This window comes from Phasianus colchicus, chromosome 11 (genome assembly GCF_987193195.1).
Source record: "Phasianus colchicus chromosome 11, bPhaCol1.hap1.1, whole genome shotgun sequence".
Lineage (NCBI taxonomy): Eukaryota > Metazoa > Chordata > Aves > Galliformes > Phasianidae > Phasianus > Phasianus colchicus.
The window spans coordinates 10,774,878-10,800,468 of record NC_143446.1 but is presented as its reverse complement, the minus strand read 5'-3'; the positions used below and the strand labels follow the sequence as shown (position 1 = coordinate 10,800,468).

General features: G+C 54.6%; 1 protein-coding gene across 4 annotated transcripts in view; it reads right to left on the bottom strand.

Annotated features, from left to right (window-relative positions):
* PLXNA1 (plexin A1) overlaps positions 1-14,597 on the bottom strand; it is a 98,457-nt gene extending 83,860 nt beyond the window's left edge. For 2 of the 4 annotated variants that reach the window (XM_031607552.2, XM_090148225.1), the window contains exons 1-2: positions 14,382-14,597; positions 3,385-4,733 (exon numbers count right to left, since the gene is read on the bottom strand). In XM_031607552.2, coding sequence (XP_031463412.2) covers positions 3,385-4,587 — 1,203 coding nt within the window. In that variant the 5' untranslated portion in view covers positions 4,588-4,733; positions 14,382-14,597. Of the gene's footprint in view, positions 1-3,384; positions 4,734-10,251; positions 10,788-14,381 lie in introns of those variants that run through there. The other 2 variants (XM_031607562.2, XM_031607568.2) reach the window with 2 other exon arrangements.
* Between the last annotated feature and the right edge of the window lie 10,994 nt (positions 14,598-25,591).

The following is a 25,591-nucleotide window of genomic DNA, read 5'->3' as shown; positions in this document are numbered from 1 at the left end:
CATCCTTCTCTAAACTGTAGGAGCTTGGGGACATCCAAGCATGCAAATGCACCAATCCTCTAAAACAGGAACGAAGAGGTGAAGGATGCCTGCTGGTGTGAAGGAGAAGTGGGGAGGGAATTAGCTCTCCAGCCTGCACTCTGCATTCCAGGGCTGCAAGCATCCCTGCAGCCCGTCAGACAGCCCAGAGCTGGTCAGAAAGCCCCGATCAAATTGGGGCAGGTACAGCACCCACCTCTGCCTGGCACCACCCCAAGCAGGGCAGCAGCACAGGGGTTAACACAGCCTGAGCCCTGAGCAGCCCTGAGCGCAAACCATGAAGGTATTTAAGCCCTGGCAGCCCCTGGAAGCCAATGCAATTTCTGTTCTTTCTGCACTTCAATTTGCAGCTTCCCCAACCTCATCAGCTGCTGAATATGCAAGAGGATAAATGTTTATGGTGTTTACTCCTCTCTGCTTTGTCTCAACAAACTCTCTGGGAAACGACAAATACAGCTGCACTCCAGGGCCATGAGGAGCACCCGCCCGCCACCGAGATGCCGACACCACCTCGGTAAATAATTACGCCGACAATTAGCTCATTAACAGCACAGTGCCTCGTTAGGGAAGTGCAGGCAGGCACCTCACTGCGGTCGGGCTGAGTGGGCAGCATGAGACTGGTGACACCCACCAGCATCACATCCCGACTGCCCCACAGCCCTGCTATAAGGCACAGCCTGCTCCTCCCCACCAGCATAGAAACTGGGGCAGAAAACCCTGATTTCCTCTGTGAAGCAGCCCCAAGGAGAGGGGATACACCAAGCTGGCTTGGAACAGGCAGTCTCCTTGACGTGCCTTGTCTCATTGCCTCCCTTCAAGCCCACTTACAAAAGCAACAAGGGAGCAGACAGCAGAGGAGAGACTCGTGCCACTTAGCGTTATTAATTGGCCAGTAATTTGCCAGTTAATACCATTATACACACACCCCGTCCTCCCACGCCTGCCATTCAACACCTGCCTTCCTGTGCCTGCTGAGGCTGCTACCCAGCAAGGCCCATGCCCAGCACACAGGGAGGCACGCTGACACCAGGAGCCAGGCAGGGCACTTTGGGAGCAGGGTACCAACAGTGGGAAGCAACAGTGCACATCCCATCTGGAGCAGCAAAACCCCTGGAAGCACTCTCAGTTCCCAAGCTCGCTGCCAAGCCTGGCAGTATCTCCCAGCCCCAGCAAATCTGCACTGCCCCACAGTGCTCAGGGATTAGCATCCAAGGTCTCATAGCTGAGGAGAATGCTGTGCTAGGGTCTGGAGTAAGAAGGAAGCCAGCACCCGGGTCAGGAAGCCTCCCTGCCCAGCTCGGTGCTCAGAGCCATGCCCATGTGGTGGCAGGACAGCTCTCCCCAGCCTTCCTCCTCCCACCCAGCACAGTGCAGGTGGACCAGTCCTCAGGGATGTGGCTTTCTGGCACTGAGAAGTCCCTCTGATGTGCTAAGAAATGAGATTTGGACTTTCCACTTTCCAGAGGAGACTTTAAACCATAAATCCTGAGCAAGAGCAAGGGAGCTCCTGGGACATTTTCCATACAGATCAGGCGTAAATCCCGAGCAACTACTGACTTTAGCAATTACATTCTGCCTCCTTAAAAAAATCAACATGCCCTTTATTTTCTGGCTGGCATCCATCACTGCGAGATCCGTCAGCTGCCACAACCCACCCCAGAGGTGGCTGCATTTTACGAGGGGCACACAGATCCCTGCCAGAAAGAGGTGACATGCTCTGCAAGCCCCAATTTGGCTCACTCCCAGCACAGCCAGAGGCTGAGGCTCGACACCTTGTGCTGCTCTTTGCCATGCTTGGCAGGTGGAGTAGGACAGGGACAGAAAATGGCACCTGGCTCCCAAAGACGGCTTTGTGCCACCAACAACCCAACTCACATGAAAGTAATGACACTGCAGGTCCTCCTGGTGCCACTACCTCACACCTGCTGTCCCTGCTAGAGTTCCTCTGGAGCTGTGCAGGGTCCGAGTGCTGCAGTGGGGTTCCCATACACAGAGCAGCCGCTGCCTCTGCATCATCAAGGGAGCAGGTTAGCAGCACACAGCAATATCACTCTTTCGGATGGGAAAGGAAAAATAAGTAGCAGCATGTGCAACTGCACTTTACCTCCTGCACTGCACTGCAACCAGGGAACACCTCCCTGTTCCCATTCTCATCCAAGTGTCAAACCAGCCAGCATTTCTCTCCCCTTCGCACCACTATTCCCTGCAACAGCAGCTTTCCTGAGATTCATGGAGAAGTCCCTGTGCACCCACTGGTGCCTGTAAACTGCCTGCAGCAGAGACATCACGGCTCTGCAGGGACACAGGCCCCCACCTTCATATGGGGCACTCATCAGGCAAAGCCCTCATCCCACAACGGGGCAGAGAGTCTGGGAGCACATCGGGAGGAAGCAGCAGGCATCTCCTCTGTCTGAGCCAGCAGCTGTGCAACCCAACAAGCAGCAGTGTAACGATTTCATCATTTTCCACCAAAATTGAATTAGTTCAAAGCCAAAATCTGATTTGTGAGCCCAGCGCTCTTGACAGCAAACCCTTTACTTTGTCAGGCAGCTGTTAGCCGTCTCCTTCGGAGCTGCAGGGAGGACACGGGAAAGAGGCCGGACTGCTCCATGGGGACATGCAGGCACCCAGGGCAGGAGGCAGCTGCTGACCCCCAAGACCTTGGACAGGATGGGAGAAGGAGCATGATGTCCTCCCCTCCTGCCTCCTCCAGCATGGAAGACAAACCCAGCAACTGCAATTGCTCCCTGCTCCTCACACCCTTTCTCCTCCTATCCAGCACACGATAGAGAGGACTTGGTCACACCAATCTCTACTGGGACTACCAACCTCTCTGCCTCCTTCCCTGCTTGCATCCCTCTCAACTCCTCTCCTGCCCCAGCAGCTTCTGCTCAGCCACAGCTCCACCAAGCCCCACATGACCAAATCCTCCCAAATTCACACATGCCATCTTCAAGGGTCTCCATGGCAGAGACGCAGTAGACACGATTTGTCCATCTGAGGGCTGAGCATCTTTGCCCTCAACCAGCTCACCCACACCCCTTTACTCTATAGGGAACAAGAGACCTGTGCCAGCAGTCAGCCTCCCGCTCGGGGCCAGCAGCTATCAGCAGACACTGATTCAACCCAAACCCAGACAGCCTTCCCACACCAAAGCCACAGTCTCCACAAGGAATGCTACCAAGCAAGCTCAGCGCTCAGCCCTAACTGTGCCAGCCCCCAGAGCAAGAGAGAGGCCTCCCATCAGGAAAACAACAAGTCAGGTCAGGTAACTGGGAAGGGTCTAGAGAGTCCAGCCAGGAGCCAAAAACCACCTGGCACGCATACAGACAGGCATGAACTTACCGAGTTGATGCAGCCCAGCTCCTTATTCAAGAGCCAGGGCAGAGAGAGCTTCCCTTCCCCTCTGTAGCATGACTGAATACGTTCCTTGATCTTATCCTTGATCTTCTTCAACGTGAAGAGGCAGAGCACAGACTCCTTGGGAGGCTTAACTCTGTTTTTCTGGCCCTGGGAGAAGATGGTGAAGAGGATATCCTCCCGCTCCGAGATGCCCAGGTACTTGGCCAAAGCCTTGCCGGGCTTGGTCAGGTAAGCGTCCTGGATCAGGCGGTACTCAATGCCATCCTGCACACAGCCGATGGGGAACTCCACGTAGGAGTAGAACTTGGGGTCATCCACGCAGAGGCGGACGATCTTGGAGGTGAAAAACTGCTCACCAGTGGAGTCGGGTGAGGTGAGCTGGGTGTCCAGCTGCAAGGTCAGGTAGTACACAAACTGCTCACTGCTGAAGCTGTAGATGTAGTAGATGTCAAAGGTGGGGAACTTGGAGAGCGTGTCCGAGGGGATCTTAAGCTGGGACGAGACGAACTCATCCTGGTAGACAAAGCCAAACATCTCCGCATTCTCCTCATTGGCCATCAGCTTGCGGCTGGAGAGCGTGGGGAAGTACTCCGACTTGCCATCAATGGGCGTCCCAATGAAGAGCTTGTTCTGCCCGTTTAGCACCTCAATGATGACCCCAGACATGGTCCCCGACTCATTGACACTGGAGAGGTAGTGCTCCTTGCGGTGGTGGGGCTCACCCAACTTGAAGAGATCATCCAGTCGCAGGAACTGGCAGATACCCTGCGAGGCACTGCCGCAGGCGATCAGCCGGTTCCCCGAGTAGTCCACCAGCAGCAGTTTGTTCACGTTGTTGGTGGTGACCAGACCGTGCGGGCAGGACTGAACGCTGGGCGGAGGGTAACACTTTTCATTGTCCTCTACTGGCCCCGTCACGTGCGTCCGCAGGAGCGTGAGGTTATTGGAGAGCTTGTAGATCCGATTGACGGCCCCTACGTAGACCTCCCCGGTTTTGTTATGGACCACCAGGTGCGTCAAGCTCCAGTCTGTAACCGAGAAAGTCCTAAAGGGAGATTTAGGGCTGCCTTCCGCCAGCGGTAGCCAGGTGCTTCCCAAGAGCAGCAGGGTCCAAATGTTGACAGACAAGTGGTGCTTGAGCCAAAGGAGCCGCATCGCGGCAGTGTCACATCCGGCCAAGGCCATGCCCAAACCCAGCCACAAAATAAATAGAAACAAATCCAAACTAAGGGGGTGAGGAGGAAGGACGAGGAGCTAACAGGACACAGCCTCCTCTGCTTCTGCTGTTCTCAGCATTCAGGGCATCATGGGCACTGCCGGTCTGGTCAACCCTAGAGAGAGAAAGAAAACAGCAGGGTTAGGAGGCTTTCCTGCAGCTCCTGGCACAGCAGTAAGCCTGTTCCACGCCACCCCGCAGAGGCTTTGCTGCTTCATGCTTATAAGGCAGCATAACAAAATGCCCCCACTGCCTCCCACTCCAGAAGAAAATCTGCACAGGGACAGAGGGAACCCACAGGATGCTAATGGCCACTCCTCCCGATAGTACACACATGCTGCTAGGCACCGTAAATTCTACGCCATGAGCAGCCAAGGTGGTGACACAAAGGGGCTCAACTGCAAGCCCCATTATCCAGAGCAGCCCCCTACAAGGCCCTGCTCTCCTCCATGGAGCCCCTCAGCAGGAGCAAGCAACAGCACAACTACAGCTGCAGCCGGGCCAGGCCGGCACATCCCCAGCAGGCAGCGGCCTCGCGATGTGCTCCAGCACACCAACCGCATACAAATGTCCCAGCAGGGCATCACTGGTCCTGACCTGCTTTGAAGACCACTGACAGCACCAAAGTATCAGCTGGTAGCAAGCAGACAGCCCACAGCCTCTGCACCATTCCATCACAGAATGGGGAACTGATACAAAAACCCAGTTTGCTCCCAGCTCATAAGTACAAAAGGATCCCAATCTCGCTGCCGAGCTGTGGGCATCCCTCTGAGCTCAGCCAAGAGAGGCACTTCCAGCCTCACACCATACACCAGTTACCCTTAGCTTAATTGGAGATCGGCAAGCTGGTCATTAAGAGGATGCTGCTTTTACAAAGAGGCAAAGGAAATAGAGATGGGGGGGGAGGAGGAGATGGGAGGGGAAAAAAAAAAGCACAGCTTTTGTGAATGAAGGAAGATGCAAACAGCACCAATTTACTACTCAAACAGTGCATGACGGAGCCTGCAGGAGCTGGGGCTTGAGCCCGGGTTGGGTGTGCAAGGCACAGTTCAAGCAAAGGATCTCAAAGTCTCCTTTTAAAGGAGCTGGGGGAGTCCTGGCATGCTGCCTGACAGCCCTGGCACCTGACAAAGCCCAGGAGGCTGAGGGCAGGAGACACTTCATAATGCAGGCGAAGGTCCATGGCTGGGAAGCGAGCTCAGCCCTTTGTTTCCCATCCCAGTTTTGCAGATAAGATGCTACGAAAGCAAGCGGGGAAGAGCCTCCCTCTCCTTATCACTGATCTCTGACTCAGCCCATGTGGGGATCACCCACTCCCGCCCAGCACAACGAGCAGGATCCCAGCAGGGAGTGGCACCGGTAAGAAATATGGCCTGTGGTAACTGCTGGGCTGTGCCAGCAGCCGTGACATCAGAGGGCAGCTGGTGCCATGCCAGCAGCACCGGGTCACACTCCTTGTCAGTGCACACAGACACTTTGGGCACCGCCTGCACACCTCTTCCAAACCTGGATCCTTATGGTGTGCCTGGCTCCAAAAGCTCTGTCCCAGCAGAGCTCCCTGCCCCTTCCACCTCCCCTCCAGATCCCAGGGCAGTATCCTCGAAAGAGGCTCCTGCAATAAGGTTTGAGCAACACAGGCTCAGACGAGTGCTGAGGGTGTAGGGCCACCAGCCCTGGAAATGGACCAGGTGGTCCCAATCCCACATCCCTGCCGTACTGCAAAATACAAGCACCTCAGACCAGGCTCTGCCAGACCCTATCAGAGCAGCCTGTGGGTTCAACCAGGAGGCTGTGCGGTTTCCTCTTGGGCTGCGGGTTGCCAGAGGAAGGTTCCTGCCCTCAGAAATGGGGAGGCAACCCTTACAAAGCAGACGATGCCAACTTCACCCGGGTCTTTACCTTCTCCTCCAAGCAAAGGAACCCACTGCTGAGCACGGTGACACCACGCACCCACTCCCATTGCTGCAATGCCCAGCAGCCCTCTCCTTCCAGCCTCCATGCGCCGCAGTTACACAGCTTCTCTTGCACAAAGGCAGCGACGCAGTGGCAGCAGAGGGACGGGGAGCTGGGAGCGATAGGAGGCACATGTGACCCAAACCAAACACAAACCCCAGCACGAGCACGGCTCTATCTACACAGCATGGGGAGAGGAACAATAGCACAGCTGTGTCGCAAGGAGATTACCATCGAAACGCAACCTGGCTTACGCACCAGCAGCACGTGGAGGTGAAGGAGAGAAAGCGGGAGTGTGGCTGCAACATGGGAACACCAAACCCCAGCACGGCACTGCTGGGACAGGGCAGTCATTTAATCAGTGCGTTTCTAATTATTCATCGCTTCTATTTTAGGGAAGTGGGTATGAGAGCCAGAGGTCAGGCTGCTGTGCCAAAGCAGGGCTAGAAAGCCCAAAAGGAGATTCCCAAATTAATTTAGGGAACTGTTACTCAGAATTGGAACGAGAGCAAAGCCAGGCAGTGCTGGGGCACAGACAGATGACAGTCTGCAGAGCTCCTCAGAGACTTCTGCTCCCAAATACACGTCAGCAGCAAAACCTCATCCCAGTGCCCTGACACCAGCAGGGGCTAAGTACAGTAAGACCCGCTTTAAGAGACATCAGCAGTGATTATAATTAACAGAAAAAGAGCAGGAAAGGTTAGTGAGTCTGTTTTCTTCAGTACAAAATGATTCAGGTTCCCAATAGCATCTTGCACCAGGGATCCCAATGCGGAGTAAAACATGCACTGCAAGCACAGCCCCAAAGTATGGGCACCCCCAGGCTGGGAGAGCATGCTCTGGGAAAGCAATCATCACTCTTGATAACACAAAGCAGGAGTGCTGAGCTGAAAAAAAAAACCTTAAAAGGCAAAGACTGGACAGAGCATCCCCTGCTGCCCCCAGCGCTCATGCTGCATGCCCGGGTGTCCTGGGCATGGCTGCAGCAGCACACTGAGAAAAGAATCCGTTTTCTTGCTCTGGGACTGCCCCAGTGACTCTACAGCCTGGCAGGAGTGCACTGAAATACAGGTTGGGTGAGAAAACTTGTGGGAATGAAAACCCTACTAGCTGACCCCAGGAAGGACAGGAGCAATGAGAACTAATGGGTCTTTATCTGCAATCTCTGCAAGTCACTCGCTGCTCTCAGCGATAGTGCACGGACTGAGCAGGACCCGGCTCCATCTTCAAACACACGAGCTGCCTCGCTGCCAGTAATTAGCCAAAGGGAGAGAGGAGAGATTATACAGAGGAGAGAAAATCCCGCAGGCCACAGGAGAGCCAGTCTCACAATGCAGCGGGTGTATTTTTAGGTCCGTCTGCCTGGGAAAAGCCTTGCAACAATAAGAAAAGGCTGCTGGAGTTACCCAGTTAGAAGTTGCACTATATATGCAATCATCTGTAGCAAGGCCAAGATTTAACTCCTTTTTCCACCGCACACAGCCGTTAGGAACAATTTTGCTGGGATCCCTCCCTCCTCCCCAGCAAGTACAATCATTGCAATCCTTATCCCTGGCTGGAGCCAAGCCCTGATGAAATCAGTGGCAAGCACTGAAGCTGCCCCCTCCGACCTCAATCACAGCATCAGGAATCTCTCCCATCTTCAGAGCTCTCATTCCCCAGGGCACAGGCCAGAGCTGCATCCTGCCCCACACTGCCACAACCCCAAGGATTTTGACCTCTTATATCCCAAGGCAAGGAGAGTGCTTCTCAGGAGGAAGTGCAGTGCACCCCCTGCAGCCACAGGGCCAATACAATGACATGGAGACCACTTAACAACATTCTGTCCCCAGCTTCAAAGCACTCAAGTCCAGACCAAACCCCCAAAGACCACCTTCCACCTTGGTTGCTATGTTCCAGACTGTGGTTCTCACTGCAAACATCCCAAAAACCAACCCCACTGCCAGAGGTCACCTCAGCCCATCAGGAGTAGCAGCGAACCAGAAGCTCAGCCACAAGCCAGCTCTAAGCAGAAGTCCTCTCACCACCAATATCACTCCATCATCCAACCCACCACAAGTGCCCTAACGCAAGGGCAGAGCGGATGCACCAGGAGGCTCCCAGTCTCTATCAGTGAATGGGAACAGGAAGATTTCTTTGCTCCCAGCACAAGGAGGTAGCACCAGAGCTGCTATAATCCAGCACAAAACCAGGCTAAGCTGAAATTCCCATTCTTCCACCTAGTCCCACTGTGAACCTACCACAATCACCAGCTCAAGGCACACACTGCTCATAGTTAAAACCGAATAAAGCAGCCAGGGAACAACAAACTATCTCCACTTCTCCAAAAGAGGTTTCCCCAGCCAAAGCCTAAGCTGTACCCAACTCTCCTTTCCTCTACAAGACCCCACACCACGCAGCAGGGCTGTGGGCTCCACACAGCCCCACTGTTTGCCCAGGGCGGAGCTGAACCACGAGCAGCCCAAGAGCTGGCGGAGCTGCGAGACAGGCAGAGGGGAAGCAAGCAGCGCCTGAAAGCGCTCCAACAGCAACAACACAAAGAAGGGAAACTCTGCTTTGAGAGGCTAACAGAGGTTTCATTCGCACGCAGGACAGGCTGGGAGCGTCCAATGAAAACAGCGAAGCACACGCATGCACAGAGCCAGAGGCTGCACCCGCACCCTGCTCCCGGGGCCAGCACACCAGCACGCTCCGGGGGTTCACCCAGCCAACGTGGGCAAAGCCTGCTAAGGAGCATGGATGCAGCGTGCCTGAGGGACAGCAGCCAGGATGGAGTGCAGAGAGATGGGAGGACACGTGCACTCCCGCTGCCAAAACCCCACTCCCTGCTAACGAGAGCGGCTGGATGGTGGCCCCAATGGGTGACGTCAGCCTGCGGAGGGCAGGGAGCCGCGTGGCTCCGCGGCATGGCATGCGGTGCCGAAAGCACGGGGCTGGAGGCACCAAGGCAGTGCTCACCCACAAGGTTGTGCCACCAGGAGCCGACCCAATATGCCCACGGGCACTGCCAACACGCAGGTGGCAGCGGGTGAGGGCTGGTGGCAACATAAGTCTGGGCTGCCTGAGCCTTACCAGGCTTGCCAACCCACGGAAGCTCTCCCTTGGAGGCTGATCTCTCGCCTGCCTTCCTGCCTTTCTCCTCCCCCATTTCTTCCTGATGACATCAGCCTGAAAAACAGGTTCTGAATCCTCACTGTCCTCCGGAGGGGCGAAGCCCCCCCCTGCACCCTGACTCCGCTCAGTGCCACATAGGTAGGAGCAGGGCAAACATCCCAGCCATGCACCAGCACTGCTGGCAGCAGAAATGCCCAAGGAGGTGCTGGAGGAGCCGATTTTAAACATTCCAGAGGCCTCAGTGGCTGTAAGCATCCCCACCACAGAGCACGGACAAGAGAGCTGTGCCCTCCCCATGCCTGGGTCAGAGTTCTGAGAGCCCCCATAGAGCCCAGCAAAACCTTTTGGGGGCCACCGCTGCATTCCAACTGACAGAGAACATTATTCTGCGAAACATCTTGCGCACGAGCCAAGCTGCAAGATTATTTTTAAAATCCTAAAATATTTTTAGGTTTTCCTCTTCCCCTGTTGAAGCTAACAGTCTGCACAGGAAGACCGAAACAACCGCCTGTATATAAAGCACTGCAGCACGCACAAAGCAAACAACTTACTGCCATTATAATTACCTTAGATGTTATCGGCGGCTCCGACAGGGTCGGCACTCGCTGGAGGAAACTCGCATGGCACTGTGGAATCCTTTCTGCAGCCCCAGCAGCACCCAGCGCAGTGTTGCCTGCACAGAGCCAGGCAGCTCCTTCCCCGAGCACCGGGATCTGCCTCTCCTCTCACAAGGGATTTACTTCTGCAAGGGCTTGAATATTTTGACACAAAGGCAGTTGCTTAACCAAGCACATAAAGCAAAGGGACTCTCAGAGCTTCTACGATTACACCAACGCTTGGAGATTCGCCTGGACGGCAGCCAGAGGCCCCATATCGCGGAGGATCAGACCCAGGACACAACCGGGAGAAGAAACGCCGGGGATGGAGCGAGGCTGGAGCCGGCTCAGAGCGGGGATGCAGCCGACTTCCTGCTCACACAGCAGCACGGCTCCTCCTAACCCCTCACACGCCGCAGCCCTAAGCATGAATCACCCCGCACGGACCGCTCCCCAGCACCCGTGCAATTAACAAGGTTGTTGGGTTTTGGGTTTTTTTTTTCCCCCCCTTCAGTATAATTATACAAATTTTCATGCAATTACCGCCCCTGTATTTTGTACATTAAGCAGTAGGCAACCAAAGGAAGAGACAGACTTTAATTTTTTTTGGCTTTGCGTTCCTGAAAATAATAGCGGATCGCAGAGCGGCCACATAGAGAAGGGTTTATCTGCACAGGGCACAGGGAGAGCAGATGGAAAAAGGGAAGATCCCGCAGCCCCCCAGGTACCTGCATGGAGGCCCAGCTCCAGCTCAGCCTCTTGCCCTGCCGGAAAGGAAAAGCAAATCAAGCAAATGGTCGGCAGTTACTCAACCCCAAAGCCGGGGTCATTAGCCAGATTAAAGTGCCCGAGCTCCGGCCAGCAGCGCGGATAGCAAAGTGCAGTTAAACGGCCCAAATTGGATTACTGCCGCTCCTCGGCCTCCGTGCCAAGTTGGCCGGCGGACGGCAGGAGGCGAGAGGCCGAGGGGAGGCTGGGGAGGAGGCCAGGCCACTGCTTAGACCCACGGATCCCAGCCCAGCAGCCGTAATGCGCTCACACGGACACTTTCCCCAGCTAAAGCCCTCAGAATGCAAAGCAATCCTCTTGGAAAAGGGGCCCACGCGCTCCTCGTGCCCAGCTCAAATCCTGCCGGCTGACGCACACCTCAACACACCGTGCAGCAGCCTGTGGGGCTGAGCTCAGCAACTTGCGTGTATATGGGGGGGTTTACTGATTCCATACATGGGCAGCAAGAAGAGGGTCTGCCAAGCTTTGGCTAAAGGGAAAAACAACTTCTGGATGTTTTAATGCTGGGTTTGAAATGGTGGCTTTCACATGGAACAAAGGCTGGGGGCAGAAGGATGCTGGGGAAGTGAGACCAAGGCAGGCACCAGCCAGCTCCCAGCAGGCCCCAGGCACACGCAGTGTGCCCCAAGTGGGGAATGCGAGGTGTCTGCCTGAACCTGGCATGAAACCCATGGATATCGCTTCAGGTTCCTCCTCCACAGTGCATGAGAGCACCCCCAGGACTAAGACTGCACACAGCCAAGGCTGAGGGTCCAAAGCAGTGCCAGATCTTGCATTTCCACCATGAATCCACAATGGAGTGCGATCCCACAGCATAGCCAGGGCACACCATGAAGGAAGGAGGTGGCTCCCCCCAGTTCCCATCAGCTCAGCACAGGTTTCAGTGGGCATCACAGCTCAGCTCTGCCAGGAGAAGGGCTGCAGCCCTGTCCAGCACACCCTACAGGGCAATTCATTGCCCAGGACCAGCCCAGAGCTCCCTGAGCCTCTGCACAGCACACACTGCCTAACGACACAGCGCACAGGAGACACTCACAGAGCACAGGGCAGCAAACAAGGTTTCCGTAGGCATAATCTCACCAGCTGTGCAGAACACAAGCTCGCAGAGAGCCTAGCAATCAGCAAGGACAGCATACGTGCCCCATGCTCAGCTCCCCATTGCAGCACAGAGAGGCAGCAGCTCTTCTGCACTGCCAGGGCTGCCGAAGCCACCCTGCTGCTTGGGGACAGGAGTGACGGCAGCACCCTGCACACAGACAAAGCCAGGCGGGATGCAGGTGGATGCTGCGGGCAGCGCTACCCGCTCTCAGGAGCCTGGTGGTGTGAGCACTGCAGCACTGGGCTGCTCCACGCACACATCTCAGCGCTGCCTGCCAGCAAACGCTGCAGCTCCTGGGCAGCAACAAAGGCCCCCGACATGCACCGAGCGCGGGGAGCAATGCTTACAAGCCTCCCTCGTTAAGCCCAACCCTTGGTCCCTTCACACAAGGGATGCTGAACGTGGCAAACCCCGGGGAGGAACCGCCTGGCCCCGCAGCTCCGTGCCAGCAGCGCTGCAGCTGCCGGAGGAGGGAGCGGCCTGGCGGCACACGGCAGCACGGCTCCGTCACCCGCTGCCATCTCGGCAGCGCCCGGCCGAGTTCGGAGGAGTTTGTTTGTGTGTCGCAGGGCCCTCTGCCTTCCGCAGGGCAGCGCTTTGTCTTTGCACAGCGAGCTACGTGCTCCACTCCAAACCTCACGCGTCTATAAAATAAAGAAGGGAAACCCTCGAGGCTCACTACAGAAGGGCTCCAGCTGCAAGCGGCCCCAATAAAACCCCACTAACAAACACAACACCACCAAAACCTGGATTTCTGGAACGCGGCAGAGCACAGATACCAACCATCTCCCATTGGGGACACAGAGCCCAGCCACGGAATGTCACCGCGCAGCTCACGGGGACGCAGCCTGGCACACGCAGCCTGCGATTCGCCCATCCATCCCTCCCTCATTCCCCGACTACGGATCCGGAGCCCAAACTTCCGCGCCACCCACACGGCCCCGCACTTCGGCATCCGCTGCCGGCGGCGGCACCCATCCCTCCCTTCCCCTCTCCTCCTTACAACCCCCCCAGGAACGCCCGTACAGCCCGCCGGGCTCAGCCCCGCTGCTCCTCCACCGCATTCGGTCATCGGTGTCTTGAGACAGACATCGCGCCGCTCGCTTTACCCACTGAGTATATACAAAAGACCCTGAGATTGTTCAGGAAGCAATTAGCCGCTGTTCGGAGGAAAACGGTGTTTTCAAATGGATAACCTTTGATGTAGTCAATAGCCTCGTCTCCTCTTCCCCCCCCTTCCCTCCCCCCCAGTCTCACACAAAAGAAATAGAAGAAAAAAAAAATCCGGCTGGTAATTGGCTCCGCACGGAGCCGCTCGGCACGAAGCGATCACCGCCCGAGGAGCGGCCCCGCGCCGCGGCTCTGCCCAACTTTTCTCCCCTCCGCGTCCCGCAGCCTACAGCGGGACCGGCAACACCCATCGGCGCGTTCGCAGGTTCTGCTTTCCGGCCGTCCTTCCCGAAGCACGGGGACGGGGGAGCGAACGAGTGAGGTTACTGCCTTTCTTCCCCCATCCATCTCCCCGCTAAGCAGTGACCTTCACGTCCAGCCCCGGCTACACGCCAGCCCCCCGCCCCGTGGGCAGGAGGGAGGAATTTCCCCTCCGGGAGAACGGAGGAAGGGATTTCGGGATCCATCCCAGCGCAGCGCGGAGCAGCTGCGGATCCCCGCCCGGAGCCGGGCGCTGTGTGCAGGGGTAGCCGGGCCCCCGCCGCCTTCTCCCGCAGCGGCCGCTCCGCTCCGCACCGCACCGCACCCCCTCGGGCTCCGCGCCTCTCCGCCAAACTACGGCGCGACGACGACGGTAACCGCTTCCAACGGCGGATCCCAATCACGACGCCGGGTGCCCTCGGAGCGGCTCTGCCCGATGGCCAAACGCGCCCGCAGGCTCCGCCCGCAGCCCCGCGCCGGCAGCCGGGGCACACCGAGCCCTGCGGCGTGCGGGGCGAGCCCAGCCCGCTCGGAGCCGCGCCCCGAGCCCCGGGCACGTAGCGGCGGTGCGGCACCGGGGGGACCCGCAGCCCCACGCCCGGCCCCGCCGCCCCCCCGCCGCCCCGCCCGGGCGAGCCCCGCTTCGGCCACGGCTTTCTTTTTTCTTTTTTTTTTTTCCCGGGAATGCCGATCCCATCGGATTCCAACCCCGAATGCCGATCGCTCAGCCGGGCGCCTAAAGGCACGCGGCGCGGAGGAAAGTTGCAAGCGGGTTACTCACGGCTCGGCTCCGCGCTCGCCCCAGCCCTGCCTGCCATAACCGCATTCCAGCCGCGCCGCCGCCGGGCCCCGCCGCCGCTGCCTCTTCCTCCGCCTCCTCCTCCTCCTCCTCCTTCTTCTTCGCCGTCGCCTCCTCCTCCTCCGCGCCCTCCCGTCGCCGCCCGGGGCTCCGCGGCTCCGCTCCCACCCGCCCGCCTCGCGCCGCCGCCGCTGCCCCGCATGAATGGGACGGCGGCGCGGGGCCCCGACGGAACGCCGCCCGCCGCGCGCCCCCGCTGCCACGCGCACGCGCACGGCCGCGCCGCCGCCGCTGAAAGGAGGGAGGGGGCAGCACCGCTCCCGTTAAGCCTCCAGGGGGCGCCCGCGCCGCTGCGGGGAGGCGAGAGGCGGGAGCTGGCCGGCCACGCCTCCTGCTCCATCTTAAAAGGGCGATGGCTGGTGGGAGGTGGCTTAAAAGAGGCTGTGAGTAGGGTGGGGCCGCTTGCAGGGGGCACCTCAGGAAAGGCCGCAGATATCCTCGTCATGCCTCCAGCCGGCATAGCGGGGCTCAAACCGGCTACCCTGTACGCTCCAGAGCCCCTCCACCCAAGAAAAGTGCTGTGAGGACAGCAGCATCCCCAGCCCTCCACGGCCATAATAGCCCCCAAAGCACCACACGCACCAGTCTGCACAAAACATGTCGGCAGATCTACACCAATCTGTGCAAAACACTCATAGAAACAACGGCAAGGAGGGGGACATAAGGGAAACATCCCCCCCGAGCTACACAGAGGTGGTGTGCTGCCTTGTCCTGCTGCCCAACAGCCACCTCAGGCCCAGCCGCCATCTTGTGCCCCTCCATTACTCTGTACCCTCACAGGGACGCTCCCTCACGGCCTCCTGCCCAGAGGCCCCACACACGATCCCTGCTCGCCCAGCCCAGTCCGATCAGCGTGGGGGCTGAAGCCTCACACAGCACCGCCGATAAGGGCTGGACTTTGTTCTCAGAGCTGTCAGCTCAGCATCTTTCCGCTGGTGCTGCGTCCGCATAAATTTACCAATGGGAAAAATAGTAAAAGCCATAAAAAAGACAAATGGGTGCCTTGAGTTGATTATTTGTCTTTTTAAAACACGCTCGGTGCGAGCCATTTTTATCACCATCATTTTCTCCTTTCGTTTTCCCTCCCACCAGGCCATGGCTTCCCCATGCCACGCTTTCTCCCCTGCCTGTTCTTGCAGGTTTGTGTAAGGCCCACTGCTCTGGCATCCCTGGGCCAGGATGTGACCTTTTAAAAGGCAAATAGAACTAAATAACATCTTCATAATCAGGGCTGCACCTCCCCTGATTTCACCAGAGGCACAGGGGGTATAAGTGGTGTGGAGCTGCAGTCCTACCAGGAGATGGAGGGATGACCATTGATGCTCATTGCATCATGGAGCCCATGATCTCCCTCATGCTGGGGGTGCAAACCTGGGAGCCCTCCAGACATAGAAGTCCACAGCCCACCAAGATAGAATCACAGACCTCTAGGATCGTCCAGCCCACCCCCCCCATGCCCACTGACCGTGTCCCTCAATGCCACATCTCCACAGCTCCTGAACACCACCAGGGGTGGTGACTCCACCACCTCCCCAGGCAGCCCTGTATCAATGCATTACTACCCTTTCTGATAAGAAACATTTCCTAGTATCCATCTTGAAAGATCACAGCCTCCAAACCCAGCCTGCAGGCCATGGGGGTTTCCAGGCACAAGCACTGCAAGGGCAATAAACACAGACAACTTCCTCACCCTGAGTGCAGCCAGCCAAATCTTTATCTCCACCAAATTGCACCACTAAGACACACTTTGCCCTTTAGACTCAGAGGCACCGATGAAGTTTGGAGGTGCCAGCCATCAATTCTGTTGCAGGAACGCGTGGGCTCACCTTGTAGAGACACGTAGAGATGCTCAGCCACATTCAACATGCGTGTTTGCTTCTGCCTGTGCCAGCAGTTACAGGCATGTTCAGATCTTCACCCAGGCTGAAAGCACTATTCATGAATGCGGGGAGACCTCCTTCAGCCAGGAGAGTGCAGAGGTCACTGCTAGGCCCTTGGGAGAGGCAGGAGAGTGGGACAGAGAAGAAAAGAGGCCCTTAGAAGCTCTGGAGGGGGTAGGAAGGGAGTGGAGACCAGCTGGTTTGGATGGATGTGACAAAGTGCTTTTTACTTCCAACCCCACAACACCTGTTATGTCTTACTTAAAGCCCACTAGAAAACAAAGATGGCATCCCAAGATGCAGACACAAGGTCTCTCTCAACCCAAAGGGGTTCTTTTCCTCAGTTTTTCTCTCATATATCCCCCCTTCCCTGCCCCTGTCAGCATCTGTCATGTGGAGGCTGGGGGCTGTCACATCCCCCTGGGACACCGCATTGGTGCCTGCCATTCTCCCACCTCTTATTTGTGCACAGGCACACATGGGGCCCAGACTTAAAAGCTTTTGAGATGGAGGAGAAGAGAGCAAATCAGCTTGCTCTGATGGCAGGGAAGTGGCTGGGGTTTGGATCATTTCCCCCAGACTGAAAGAAGCAGTTCTCTTTTTTTCTTTCTTTCTTTTTTTTTTTTTATTATTATTCCCTCCAAGAGACTAAATTTAGTGAATTCATTTCACATTAAAAACTTGTCAGGTATTCACATCCAAAGAGGCTGCTACTTGGGTCTCTCAGGGGAGTTACTGAGACAGCGAAACCTCTTAAACATATAAAGAAGAAGGGAGAGATATTCAGGCAATCTCCCACTGCCGCTTTTAAATCCTCTCTCTCGCAGGAGGGCTGCACGGGCACCTTGCTCTCATGGCCACTATCTCATGCTGCAGATGCAGAGAAGAGGGGATGGATTATCCCTTCCTCGCTCCTTGCACAGGATGGGATCATGCAGCTCCCGATCCCCAGCTCAGCACCAGCAGGAAGAGAGCTGGAATGATTTGTTTTTGCTGATAGGGAGAGTGATGGATGGTCAAAGCAGTGATGAGTGAAACAGAGGTGGAAGAGCTCAAAAAAGAGTCCCGGCATCACTGTCACCAGCACACCTCCTGCCACCCAAGGAGCTCCAGCCGTAACAATTAGGGCCATCTGGGGGCAGATGGGTCCTCCAGGGGTTGGTGGCAGAATAAGGACTGGCCACAGAACTGTGGTTACAGTTACAGTTTTATTTCTGCTTAAACACTTTAGCAATCAGGGTAACTCATCTTCAATTTCTAACAGTTAACATAGCATATTGGTTGGACTAGATGATCTTTGTGGTCTTTTTCCAACCTTAGTGACTCTATGGTTATAAAATGGCATTGGTGATGCTAAACATATTACCAGAGGTCAGGAGCAGGGTGTACCAGTCACAGAGGAATAAAAACAAGCAAGAAACACCAGGAGCCCCATGCCAAGAGCTCAGTGCAGAGACCTGGAGCAAGGCAGGGGTTTAAGCCAGAGTGGGAACAAGCCTCAGTTTGCAGTGACCCATTGAGCCTGTGGACCTCCTATAGCCATTCCGATGTGCCCAGAGGGCATGGGAACACGCTTGTCACTCAGGGCTTTTCCCCTAGAGCCCAGACTCCTCACCCCTGCAGCAGGATCCTCGTTAGCACAGAAAGCCTGGTCCTGCCTCTATTGGCCCTGTAATTGCTCTGCTCCACCCCCAGCATTGTGCATCCTCAACCCCCTGGAGCTGACAGACCTCCAAGGACTGACAGCCACTGCTCCATCCCGCCTGAGGACAGCTGCTTGAATGGCACCTCAAAGGCACTCCAAATTTCAGAGCTCGGCAGGATGCTGGGCGGAAGGGTTTGAGGCAGAAGATGACTTCGTTCTCAGCTGGACCAAAACCACAGAGGTTACGGGTTCGGCTGGCTCGTTCTCATTATGCTAAAAGCATGTGGCTGACTCTGCATTTCTTAAGCAGAACTTTGACCAAAATTACATTTAGATACAGTCTGTTCTCGGTGTGTCTGGTGCACTTCCCTACCTTACCGAAGAGAGCGAGGGGCATTGTGTTCTCTAAAAGCAGCCTGACAACTACTTTGTAAAAAGAAACTAATTGGGAGAGGATTAGATCGCCAAAGAGAGCCAGAATAGATGGGAAGTTGTTCCGCTCAGCTCACCGGGTTAATCCAGTCCAACTGAGTGGTGAGGGGCTATAAATAAGCAGCTAAATTTGTGATTTTTCAACCATTTCTGACTGCTAAAAATTTCCCATTGGGAACGCAGACTTCTACACAGGTCTTCAAGCACAAATCATCTGCCCTGCTCACCTCCCATAGACCATCTGAAATGGCTCCCCAAGAGCCTGCAACCACAGGTTTAAACCCTCCGTGCGTGTAGGAATAAATTCAGTGCCTTCATCCCAGAGGCCCTTTCTGCTGTGAGATGTGCACAGAACAGCCTGCAACACAAATTTGGTCTTTGATACTCCACCTCCGTAGCTCTGCTCTGTCCCAGAGCATCCTCTGGAAGTGAAGGGGCCTCAAGAAGAGATCAGTTCTGCACACTTGCCAGCGACGGGGCTTTTTTTCTCCTCCTATCCTCACAGACATCACTGCTAATAAAGAAGCGGGGAGCGGGAAGCCTGGGCAGACAGGCTGGGGAGGCAGCACAGTGCCCAAACAGAGGGTTTGTCAAAGTTTTCCAGGAGGCGTCAGCAGCTCTTTAAGCTTCTTGACAGCCAGGATAACAAAATGTGTCTGCAGAGCTCTGGGGATCCAGACTGAAATTAAAATGGGTAATGAATAAAGCCATTTTTCAGGGGATCACAGCTGCAAACGCAGGCAAGGCCAGCAGGCAAAAAGCACTGGAGAGGTACTTGGGGAAGGGACCCAGTGTGGCATAGGGGCTGTTAACTCCTCTTATCCCACGGTGAGGAGGACACTTTGTTGCCTGCTTTTATCCTGTGCCTGCTGCTATGGACACCCTCTGGATCTGCAGGTGCCCGCAAAGCATTGCTAACAAATAGACCCTTCCTCCACCCTGCTGTGCTTATGTTCCTTGAAACAGGGAATTTTCTATCAGCACTGCCATTAATTACAGTGAGAGGCTTCCTGCAACCGGGGCTGGAAAGCAAGAGGTTGGCCAGGCTAAGCAGGACACCCCAAAGGAAGGAGTGGGATCCGGAGAAAAAGAGGTCTGGGACTTCCCCGCATGTGCACCAGTCCTTCACACAGCACTTCCCCAGGTGGGAAGGAGCCCCCACAGAGGCCCCTCGACCATACCTTAATGGGTGAGCTTCTTTCTGGCTCCTCCATCCCTTTGCCTGCGACTCACAACAGCGCTTAATTAGCAGGAAGCCCGATGCAGACACCTGTCAACTCCTGGGAGACAACCAGCATTTCACGTTAGCTGCCCCAGGGCTGTTCGGCAGGAACAGCTCTCTCTCTGTATTGATATTCCTTCATCTCAGCCTATTTTCCAAGCCGTCAAGCTGCCATCTCCCAAGGCCCAGGGAGAGCAGCCTCATGTCCATCAGTTCCCGGACTCCGATCCCACCTTTGCAGCTGCTGACGAACCACTTTGTGCTTCCACCCGGCAGCCGGAGGGCTCCCTGCTAAGCAAATCAGACATCCCTTGATGAATCACATCCAGGCTTCCCTGCACAGCGGGAACCAAAAGCAGACAGGCCTGACTTCGAGTCGGGGCAACTTTGAAGGGAAGAAAGAAAGTCACTTCCCTACTTCACCGCTCTGCAGAGAGTCTGAGAGACACAGCACTGTGACACCTGCCCAGCACCAGGAATGCGGTGCCACTGTCTCATCTGCCACTGTGCAGGAACCCCCCACCCCATTAGGACACACAGCAACAGCTGGGTAGAGATACCCAGGGGAGATCATGCAGCTGAAGTGATTTGTTGCAGCCTGCAAAAGGGTGCAGTGTGATCATCAGCATGTTTAGTGCCACCAGGCATCCAGTGACTCAGCTGTACGTCACGGCCAGCCGCAGCAGGTTCTGTGGCATTTTACCTGGTGGGAGCAAAGGTCTGCTGTCAGTCTTGCAGAGACAGAAGAAGAGAAGACAAATCGTCCCAATGCTGCTCCTCACCCTTGTTAATTGCAGCATATGTTGACTCTAAAACCTAATGGTTGAGGATAGTGTGGGTCAGGGCTCACCGCCTGTCTCCCTGGGGGTATGTAGACCTCCCTCTATACTCTATGCTGCAGCCCCCACATTGCTGCTCACTCCCACCCCCCTATTCTCTCCCTGACCAGAGCCAGCTGAGTGCTCTTTTTGCAGAGCAGATTCACCTTCCCCTCCCCTTCAGGATGACTTTGTCTCATCTCCCAGTTCCCAAAGGCTTTCTGTCTTTCCACAAGTGCCAGGAAGAGAGCTGCTGTGCTCAGTGTGCCGTACGGACACGGGGTCATGCAATGGTCTAATAGCATCCCTCTTCCATTTCATGCTCAGGGAGAAGACAGAATATAGTGATTATGACCAGATGATGCATCAGCAACACTAAAACCCAAGTCACTGTTCTCCCCATAACCTTCTTTTGGGAAATGAACTAGGAAAAGTCACCCCGTGGTTTGGTTGAGTTCATGTCTGCCAGAGCTGCTCCCCTGTCCATGTGCCATCACCCAGGCTGGCTGTTCCCCCAGCATTCAAGTCAGGGAGCAATGAGCACCAAACCCTCCGGCAGCTGAGAAATTCATCTCCATCACATGGGACAAGTGGGCAGCCACGAGACGCCAAGGAGTCCCTTTGCTTTCTCCAGTGCCCATGTAAAATTTAAATAGACAAGGAAGAAGCTGCTGTAAATAATGCATCTGTGGTGCACTACATGGCTTACAGAGCGCATATTCATTGTCTAGTCTTATTTAAAGAAACTCAGCCCTGCCTGCATCATTAAAAATGTATCCTGGTTTCAGCTTCACCCCATGCACACTCACTGCTGCGAAGCAGGTGGCTCGGTGGCTGTTTTCGTGCCTTCCCGCTCTCAGCTGCTCCTGGACAGCCCCATGCTGGTACAAGCGAGGCCTCTGGGTCACATGAAAAATTCACATGCTTGGCATCGGGAGTTTCACATCTCTTTACTCTCACTCCTCCCTCGCACCTGGGCCTGGGCTGGCAGCAGAACTCAGGACTCGCTCTCTGCATTGCCTCCAGACACCAGCAGCGTCCTCTGAGCTCGTAAACGATGCTAATGAGAGTGGCTCAGCTCCACTACAGCCAAAGCATAAATCCCACCACTTCCCCATCCTTCTCTTAAGAGGACTTTGGTGCTTTGAGTTGCTAGGCTTAGCCAGTACGAAGAGCACCATCTCCTGGCACTGCAACACTCAGGATGCTCTGCACCATATGCATGCCCCACAGGGGAAAAGCTGCTCCCTCCACTCAGCACTGAGCAGAGTGAGAGACAATGCACTAGTGCTGGGAAGCAGCTCACAGCCATTCCTCCACCTCCCTCTCTGGACCATCGTAGTTCTCCCCAGAACGTTCACTTTGCTCACACCCTGCATCTCTGCTCCCAGCACTATGTGTGGGGGTTTGTTGGCTCCTGCTGGGCACTGCAAAGGCATTCAGCTCATTCTTGGTGCTCCAAAACTCAAGCAAGGTTGTGTGCTGAGGTGGTTGAGGACGAGAACTAGAAGGACCCCAGCACCCAGGCATCCTAAGCTCCCAGAAGTACATGCACTGCCCAGCAAAGACCTACATGCTGTTTTGCTGTAATAGTCAGGCAGCCTCGAGCAGCTCCCAGAACAGCCAGGCTACCTGCTCAGGTGCCACCAGCATGAGACAGAGCACAGGCACCTCCAGACACCCAGCACCAGGCACACAGGGGCAGCACAGGTGGTTTCAACCCCTCCAATGGACCACGCGCCTGCATCCAGCTGAGTTCTCTGCATCCCCACCGAGAAGCTCTTCCAGAGACACTGTGAGAAAACCTGGGAGATAACACATGCCTGTGACATTAGCAATTAAGGAACATTAATTATAATAATAATAATTATCACAAAATAGCATTTTTATGGCACAATATTATGCTGAAGGATTTACAACATACTGAATCATGAAGTTCGTAATTAAAGTTATTTTAGTTTCTAATTCTGCTTTAATTCTATTCAATAAAAGATATGATAAATATACCTTAAAAAAAAAAAAAAAGCAGAAACCATTACTTAAGACAATTAGCCTATACAGGGATGTTATATTGCAGCACAGAAATCCCCTGAGAAGCATCACAAACTTTGGTGAAGATGAAGCATCCAGCACTGTGAAATACAAGCAGCAGCTCCCAACAGCAGAACATCCAAGCTTCAGTTTCACACTCATGAGCCATCCTGAGATGTGTTGTTGTTTTGTTTTTTTTTTTTTTTTTTTTAAAGTCACTATGGTGGTCACCTGGTCAACTCCCCTGCAACGAACAGGGACACCCACAGCTCCATTAGGTGCTCAGAGCCCATTCAACCTCACCTTGGCTATCTCCAGAGATGGGGCACCACCACCTCCCTGTGCAAGTCAGTGCCAGTGCCTCACTGCCCTTATTGTTAAAAACTTCTTCCTCGCACCCACTCTAAATCTCTTCAGTCTGAAACTGTTTCCAGGTCCAACCATTCCACTGGCTTCAACTTCAAGTCATGTACCCCTAACAGTGGGTATGAAAGAAAGAGCAAACAAAGAGCCTCAAATCCAACCCTGAGATACTTGGAGACTTGTTTTTTCCCCCTCATCTTTCTTCCATCAGAAAATGTTGACTTGCTAAAGGCTTTTACAAAAACAAAACAAACAAACAAACAAAAACATTTTGATGAACATTCATCAGCACAGTAAGGAGAAAAAAAGGACAGAAAAATTCTCAGCCATGGTTGAAGAACCGTGTCTTGGCGGAGAAGAGACCGATATTTCTATTTTAAAAGGATGTTTCATTTTCATTTTTTTTTTTTAAATAAATTCCACAATATTAAAGATGCCAAAGAAGGCTGACACCTACCACTGCAGAACACTCAACCACCCCATGTCCTCCGCACAGGGAATCCAAGTGAAAAGACCACTTGGTAAACAAGATACAGTTCGAAATCCCCACTTCTCCCCCAGACAAACCAGCCCTGCCTCTGCTTTGCCTCTGGGCCCACAGCACAGCCTGCCAACCTCTCTGGGCCTGGGTAGGGAGGCAGCCCCTGCTGCCAGTGAGTTAATTTCTTCATCATTAATTTAAGTGCTTCTGTACCCACTGCTGCCCACTGAGGTCTCCCAAACACGGATTATCTACCTTGGTGCAGGAAGCATTACAAGCAATCTGGGAGCCGCTGTGCCCTGGCACACTGACATCCTGTAAATGATGGCTGGTTCGGGAGGCAAGAGAGGCAGTGCTGGTTCCCAGAACAGCAGCGGATCTGCTGACAGGAGATGCGGGCAGAGACTGTCCTAGACAGAAAGGAACCCAGCTTCTGGCATGGGAGACAGAAGTCCCCAAAAAGCAAAGCAGGAATAGCAAGGTGTGCAAGCGAAGGAAGGGGCTCTAACTAAAAGGCACCTAAATTACCAGCAGGGCCTTTAATTGATTGATTCTGGGAGAGCGATTTCTAAATTATATCCTGACGTGTTCACTGCAATCAATAAATGCATTAAAGCGAAGGAGCCTGCAAGCCCTCTGCTTGTGCAGCTCCCTGCCATGCTCACAGCCACTCCGCAGTGCCAGGCAGCTCCCTGAAATGCCCGTCCCTGGTCACCGCAGAGCTCTGCGCTTCCACTGCAGCCCGGTGCTCCTCTTGTCCCAACCCCGGCTGCTCTTTACCGACTTGATCAGATCTGTGAAAACAAGAGAGGTGCAGAAGCATCCTCTCAAAAAGGATATGCCAGGAGCCCTGACAAGCTCAGCTGCCGGGGTACTGCAGGATAGCAGACTGAGGAAGGGGTTTAGTGCTCTTAGGAAGGGCTTTAGTGATTCAAAGCAACATCCCAGAAGTTCCCTCTCTCTGTGCATGCTTCCCTGGCAAACCCCCACCACCCGAAGGGAGAGCTGGGAACTGGAAGAACAAAAGCGACTCAGGCAGTGCAGCCTGTTGATTAAAAAAAAAAAAGTTTACAAAATGATGAGTGAAAGACAGTTAATGATGCATGGTACTGTTAGTGGCAGGGAAAATGCTCTAAATTAAAGTCCTCAAATATGAAAAGAATCAGTGTTTAATAAGACAGTTAATGTATGTTATTTAAATGTCACTTCATTATTAAAAGTGTATATTTTTTGAGGTTTAATAACCATGTAATTGAGGCATCTTTTCTATGGTTAAACCTTGGCAAATATGTTTTTCATAATTAGCTGGTATTTATTTAACATGCAATAACCATCCCATTAAATTTAATGACTTCAATTAATTGGTACAGAGGGGCCTTTTTTAATGTCAATATGTATTCTTAACGCCAGCTCACAGTGTGGTGCCACACGGCAGCTCAGCTACCTGTTGGTCACCAGGCTGGGCAGGATGCTGTGCTCCTTAGCACTGCTGATGGCACAGGAACCACGGGGCACAAGGAGAGTGATACCAGGAGAACTGCAGGGACCCAGCCCTGCCCACACGCTTCTCACCCAGGCACGAGCCTGAAGGTGAATTTTGCTACTGGAGGCAAACTGGAAAGGCTCAGGTAGGTGTAGCCTTGGCTGAGCCTCGCAGCCTAAATGAGCAAGGAGTCCAGGGTAAATTAACTCCTCTAACAAACCATCAGTACGGAGTTATTAACCAGCTTGTAATAAAGCACAGCACAAGGCTGCGTGCGCTGCAATCCACCTGGGCTCTGGGCTACAAAAACCCATGAGATTAGAGAAGGAATCTCTGTTACACAGGTGTGCCACTGGACGCCTCGCCTCAGCACATTCCAGCCCCAAACACCTCTCCTACACGCTATGGGCTGCCTCCTGCCCTGCCCTCGCCCCTCAGCCCCCACAGACACCCCACTTCCACTGCCAGCTCCCTGCACACAGAGGACTTAAGCTCGCCAAGTGCCTGCCAACCACAGACCCCAGCCCATCACCAGCCACTGAGCGCTTTTTCATTTTCTCCTTATTGCATTTTGAATACTTGTTCAATAAGAATAAAATCAGAGAAACTAAACCCTCACCCAACACAGGGCACCTGTTTCGAGAAAGATTAAACCACGGGCGCAGCGCTGCACTGGGAGGCAGGGAGCAGCTTCCAGCCACAGCACAGTGCTGAGAGATGGTGCGTTTCTGAGCCCAGACCCAAACCCACCACGGGAAGCACCACACCGCAGGATGC